General features: G+C 56.0%; 1 protein-coding gene across 1 annotated transcript; it reads right to left on the bottom strand.

Moving 5' to 3' along the window:
* Window positions 1-3,149: 3,149 nt before the first annotated feature.
* On the bottom strand, window positions 3,150-4,672 carry LIN28A (lin-28 RNA binding posttranscriptional regulator A; the record flags this gene model as incomplete). The annotated part of the gene is made up of 2 exons (XM_010166048.1): window positions 3,150-3,363; window positions 4,488-4,672. Coding segments are annotated over 2 exons (399 nt in total), but the record flags the coding sequence as incomplete, so codon positions are not given.
* Window positions 4,673-6,627: the final 1,955 nt, after the last annotated feature.

The following is a 6,627-nucleotide window of genomic DNA, read 5'->3' as shown; positions in this document are numbered from 1 at the left end:
GAGGTGAGAGATCCTACACGATTCTTTGAGACAGATACAAGAATTAGGGGGGCAGCAGTTTCCCCAGCACATTTAGGGTGCTGGGGGAAGGCCAACAGCCCCCCTGCAACGCGGCAGGGGGACCGAGGCCCAGGCTTAGACGCGCAGCCCGGTGCGCTCTATTGCATTTACCCCATTCAGACAAAACCCCTTTTCCTGAAGCAGTTTTTTTGTATAGATCCCATTGCTAGTCAAGAACTAAAAGTCCTTCCCCCTCACCGTCCCAAGAAGAGACCACCACCACCACCTCACCTTCAAAACTACTGGAGCAGGACTGGTGAGCAGCTGGGGAGGCGCTCTCCCTCCCCGCTGGGACGCAGAGGCGGGCTGCGGCAGCCGCGGTGATTCCCCCAGTGATGCTCGTTGGTGAGGATGGAGTAGGTGCTCCCCATCTGCTCCAGCCTTCCTCTACATCTAAACCTACGGCTACCTAAAAAACAGCAGAAACCGTGCCCACGTCCTGACACACCAGCACGGTGAGATGTCCTCCCTGGGAAGGCTCCAGCCAGCCTCTGGACTGCAAAGTGGAGTGTTAATGCCCCAAAATCAGGGATCCGGAGTTTCCCCTCAAAACCCAGGATCAAGGGTTTCCCCTGGCCACCGTGAGCCAATATTTGGGGGAAGCTGGGAAGGCAGAAGGAAGATGGAACAGTTGCACCTCCCTTGGACTTGGGTCCACCTTGGCACTAGGTCTCTCATCCCAGGAGGTCCTGGGCAGCCAGCCAGCCCTTTGCTCAAGGGCAAGTGAGGGCTGGGGATTGAGGAGAACCCTCAGCCTCACAAAAACCATCCTGGCTGCCATCAGCTCTTGCCATGTCCCTCTGAATGAGCTGGGACTCCCATCCTGGCTTTCTGACCCCCAGCCACACGGCACCAGCCTGCTGGGAGCCTGTGTGATATCCCAACCCACGGACGATGACAGGGAAGATTTGGGCACGGGGTGGACTGGAGTGTTCCCATCAGGACAAAGGGGAGGGGATGTGTGAGCGTAAACAAGAGAGTGAAATGGAGGACAGTCCTCAAAAGCCACCAGGCTGGGAGAAAATCTGGAGTTCAGGAGCCGACATGGGCTCTAGCAGCTGTTCCCTGCCCCGTGGCACTGCCTGGCTTCTCTGTCCCCACAGGGGGATGACACAGATCTACAGACCCCAATTCCTCCTCAGTCCAGTGGGAAAAGGAAAGAGACTCTATTAAAATACAATTAAAAAGAAAACAAACCCCAAACATACCAAAAAAAACCACAACCAGAAAGCTCGACAACACATCAGTCCACCTAGAGAACATCCAGTGAGGTAGATCTACACTTCCAATACAAACTTCATCACGTCTTTGTGCTGTTAGAAAAACCCTCCTCTCTGTCCAGCTCTGGGCTACAGAGGCATTTTATCCCTGAGATTGCTCGAATACCTGAGAATAAATTGCAGGAATTATGTCCTTTCTCTCTCTCTTTTTTTTTTTCTTTTCTTTTTTTTTTCTTCCCTCTTAAAGATTAAAATATACAAAAATACAAAACCAGAATATTTATATTAAAAAAAAAAAAAAAACAAAACCTAAACAAAACAACCCAAAACAAAGACGACAAACAAACCCAAAGATACGTCATTCACGCACGTCCTAGTGCAGGTTTCACTTGGCGTTGGCTTCGGCACGGACGGGGAGGCTGCCCCGGGAGAAGGGCTGTCCACCGGGGCCAATAAATAAAGGCAAGACTTGGGGGGGCCGGTGGGGAGGGAGGATGGCAGCTGCTAATGACCCAGGACACCCTTTTCCTCTGTCCCTGGGGATGCTCAGCCCAGGAGCCATCGGTTTCTGGAGCGTGGGATGGGCAGAAGGAGCAGGGGAGTGGTTTTGTCCTGCCTGAGTTTGATCCAGAGCCCGTGGGAAGATCCAGGCAGGATGGTGTCTGGATCAAACCATGCTTGGTGGGGAGGGAGGATGGCAGCTGCTAATGACCCAGGACACCCTTTTCCTCTGTCCCTGGGGATGCTCAGCCCAGGAGCCATCGGTTTCTGGAGCGTGGGATGGGCAGAAGGAGCAGGGGAGTGGTTTTGTCCTGCCTGAGTTTGATCCAGAGCCCGTGGGAAGATCCAGGCAGGCTGGGGTCTGGATCAAACCATGCTTGGAGCTGCATGAGCCCCGGCTGGGCTGTGTCCACAGTCTCCGAGGGAAACGCTGCCAGCAACATCCCCAGGAGCCGGCTCTGCCCTGTGTCCCGTGCTCAAGGCTTAACGAAGAGCATTTCCACTCCTTAAAGCCCTCCTGCTCCCTGGCTCCACATTTCAGGGGCAAGGAGAAGCCTCAGAGGGGAAGAGCTGGCTGCATGAAACACCTTGTGCTCTCTGGGCTGGCAGTTGGGAAGGCTTAGGGGGAAAAAAATAATTAAAAAATTGTTTTTCCTTTGACCTGATGTTCCCCAAGCCCATGAGCAGGCAGCAAATACTAGCCCAGCTGTGAGAGATGCCCCGTTTCCTTCCAGACTGAGCCCAAATCTGGGCTCTGCTGGTTTCAGCAATGGGGCAACCCCAGAAAAACTGCAAATCCTCGCACTGGCCTGCGAGTGAGAAGCCACAAGGAGCAGAGGGACCCACGGGACCAGCCCATGGGCATCTCCCCAGCACTCTGCAGCCAGCCTTGCCCCCTTGCCCACCCTCCTTGGGGTCCTGAGGGACAGGGCAGGCGTAGGAGCGGGTCCCCTGCAGCTCACCCAAGCTGTGCCAGAGCCTGTTTGGAGCTCAGGAGAACAAGAAGCCATGAGCTCCTTCCTGAGATGTTGCTTCTCTGCTCCTCCTCCCAGAGACACTACTGCCCGGCTTTGTTTAGGAAAAGAATAAAGAAAAATCAAATATTTTGGGGATTTTTTTACCTGGGAGAGGTGTTTTGGGAGCTGCCTCCCCTTATTTTCAGACCAAGCCATCCTTATTAAAGCAGGACTTTCCCTGGGCTAGGAACAGGGGGAAAAGGTCCATGCAGGGACACTGGGTCCCTGCTGTTAGCACTGCCATCTCCCCTCCCCAGTCCTTCACCCTCATCCGAGCCCCCGCGGCTGCCCCTTGCCTTGCCAAAAAGCCTTTTCACCCCGGTGGAAGCCCCCTCCTCCCTGCCACCCGTCATCATTCCCGTGTTTCGGGGAGGAGGGCTGAGCCGTGCATGTCCTCCTCCTCTCGGAAGTAGGCAGGTTTCCCCTGGGAGCTGGGGGACTGCTGTGCTTTCACGGGGCAGTTGGCGACCATGTGGCTGATGCTCTGGCAGAAGTGGCATTTCTTGGGCTGTGGCGGGAGCTTGCACTCTTTGGCATGATGGTCCAGCCCGCCGCAGTTGTAGCATCTGCGGGGTTGGGGAGGGAAAGGAAAGAGATTCGAGGAGGAGAAAGGAAAGGAGGTGGGAAGCTGCCATGGCCAGGATCCATCTGGCTTCACAGCCACAGCTGCGTTTAAAATGGTCCAGTCACCGCGGGGATGTGGGGTCAGCTCTTTTGGGGTGGATGGTGGCCCTGGGTTTGGTCCCCTGCACAGTCCCAGTGCCAGCATGGCCAGGTTGGACCTGGCTTACTGGTGCTGCTGGTACCAGGAGATGGCAGCAAACCCCTGCACCGATGGGGACAAAAATCGAGGATGTTGGGGGCTTCCATCCCTCTGGCCCCTGTGTCTACAGCCCCTGCACCCAGGGTGATGCACTGTGGACCAAAAGCCTGTGGCAGAGCAGGAACAGGCAGTGGGACAACCGAACTCCAGCTGGGAGAAGGGTGGCAAAGGGACCATGGCCATCGGTGTGGGGACAGCCCCATATGTGGCTTCTCCCCAGCACTTGTCCCCCAGGTGCCACCTTGGCACCAGAGTGGTGTGGGCAGAGGGAGCTGCCTTGTGTACGTTTTAAATCCTGCATCCATCTAGGATGGCCACAGCCCTTTATTTTCCCCTTTTCCTTCCCAATTCCTTTCTGACTAATTTTAAAACTCGCTTGTGAGAACAGCAGGGTGGGGTGGGCAGCATCTGCTGGGAAAGCTGGGACGAGGCATCCCCAGGCAGCCAGGATGGAGAGGATGGGAGAGGAGAGAGGGGATGAAAGGCTGGCCAGAAACACCCCGGGGCTCCCAGCCTCACCGTGGGAGGTGACACTGCCAGGACGTCCGGCCATTTCCTTCCCACAACGAAGAGTTTCTCTTCCAGAAAATTACCCCCTGCCCAGCGCGTCTCCCCGAGATGAGGGGAGCGGCCGCCCGGGGTGTCCCTGACCTCTCTGCCCTTTGGCTCCTGGTTTGCTGCCCTTTCCCCACCAAGCTGCATCTGCCACTCATTAACCACCAAAGGAAGCTGCTTTCCCAGAGGAAGGGTCGCTGCCCACCCCACCGGACCCGAGCCCATCCCCATGCTGCAGGCAGGCTGCCAGGTGAGTCCCAGTGCCCACAGAGACCAGACCCTGCCCCGGATCAGGCACCAGCCACCTCTTACCGGTCTCCTTTAGATCTGCGTTTCTGGAGGCTCTTGCCCTTGGGTCTCCTCTCGCTGCCGATGCAGAAGACACCCCCTGGACCGGTCACCCGGATGGACTCCAAACCTTTGGATGATTTCTTGAAGGTGAATTCAACAGCTTCTCCCTCCTTCAGGCTGCGGAAACCCTCCATGTGGAGCTTGCTCTGGGGAGGGGGGGGCACAGGGAAAGGATGGGGGGTCACCACTGAGCCAGGGTGTCTGCTGGGCACACAACAAGCCCCAGCAAACACCTCCCATGGCACGAGAGCTGCCAACGTCCCCCCATACCTGCCCCTTGTGAGGGGACAGACATTGGGGACCAAGCTCGACCAAGCACCTTAATCTCCCTAAAAATCTCTGGAGCCCCCTTTGATAATGCAGAACCTTCAGTGAGCTGAGGCACCACGCGTGTGGGGCTCACTGCTTTGGCAAGAGCCACTTCTGACCCCAGTTCGAGTAGTTTGCTGCAAATCCCTGGCTCTCAGCACCGCAAAACAGCCCCCTTGTCCCACCCAGCCCTGCACTGGGGAGTGAGAGCTGCTCCTGCACCTCCCGACACCCTGGGCTGGAGATGTTTGTGGGGAGATCTAAAATAATCCATTTCCAAAACATCATTTTAAAAAGACAAAAGTATCCTGAGGCTTTGCACAGGCACGTGCAACCCTGCTCATGGCAAGACCCACAGCAAGGCCAGGCCAGGAGGATGGAAGTTGGAGCTCCTGGCCTGGGGTCCCAGCCAGCCCCCAGCACTGCAGCCCACCTCAGCTGGAGCCCTTTAAATGCCTCAATAATTAATTAAGCAGCCATTTGGCCCTGGATTGTCACTGCTGGGAGCATCTCCCATCCCTCCCAGGATCCCCACATCACTGTGCAATCAAACTTCTCAGTTCAGAAAGACCCCAGCTGGGGAGGGGGGTTATGAAACGAGAGAAAAATCCACTCCACTTCCATGAACTCCATCTATTTTAGTAAAATAAATTCATAAGGAGCTGAGCCAGGCGATGCAGCCAACATCTCTTGTCTCCCTGTGGCAGCAAGCACTGCCGTGAGCATCGCTGCCTGCTCTGCCAGAGCACCACTGCACCCGGGCAGCGATTCAAGCCCCGCTTCTGCTCAGCTTCGTTAGCAGAGGCCAAACGAGCATGAGCAAATAGTTAAGAGGGATTTGTTGGCAGAGGGAGGAGCAGATCCAACGGGCTGGGGATTCCCAGCAGAGCCGGCGCCAACGCCTGCGCGGCTGCGGCAAGACCCTGCATTTATGAATGGAGCATCTCCCCCATTCATGACCTGGCCGGTTCCCGTCACGTGGGCCACGGCCACCCATTCTTCCCACACCGAGCCACCACCAGGTCCAGTTGGTTCCCATTTCCCTTCCCCTCTTCCATCCTCAAATCTCCCAGGACACATGTGGAAACATTCCCCATAAAAGCAGAGAAAAAAAATGGAGTTGTTGAGTTTTAGGAGGAAATTTTTTTTGGCAGGGTGTTGCAGGACCTGTGTGTGTCCTTGGGCACACGAGGGAAGTGGGAATGCAGCAGAGCTTAAGGAACAACCCTCAAGGTCCCTTTTTCTGCTGCTTTTCTCCCTCTTCTATACCCTGTAGCCCAGCTCCAGGTAAGACAGACCCCATGAGCTGACCCAAGTCACCCACATCCACCCTGTCCACTCACCCACTGGGACGAGGTGCAGGGTGAGCCCGATGGCACTGCCAGAAACCTTTGCTCTCTAACCTGCTGCTGCTCCCAAAAGGGAGAGTCAAACCGTGAGCTACGAGCTTCCCAATGACAACAAGGATATGACAGGGTCTCACAGCAACCTCTGCCTATCCAGGCTTGATTCAGGCAGTCCCATCCTCACCAGCCCCTGGCAAACAACCCGTCACACTCAGTGCAATGGCCAGACGCTGCTGCCCAACCCCAAATCTGCTTTCCCCCAGTGCTCAGCGTTGCTGGGAGGATGCTGAGCATGGCCCAAGCAGGAGCTCTGTGTCTGAAGCACAACACAGGATTTTGCTGGCTCAACCTCAGCTCCTTGGGATGCCACCTCTACCCTGTCCTTGATGTGCCACCCCAACAGCCCCCTCAACCCTCAAACGGGGATTTGAGGTGGTTTGGATGAC

The sequence above is a fragment of the Antrostomus carolinensis genome, unplaced genomic scaffold (genome assembly GCF_000700745.2).
Source record: "Antrostomus carolinensis isolate BGI_N321 unplaced genomic scaffold, ASM70074v2 scaffold31024, whole genome shotgun sequence".
In the NCBI taxonomy this organism is placed as follows: domain Eukaryota; kingdom Metazoa; phylum Chordata; class Aves; order Caprimulgiformes; family Caprimulgidae; genus Antrostomus; species Antrostomus carolinensis.
This window is presented reverse-complemented; position numbering and strand designations above follow the sequence as displayed.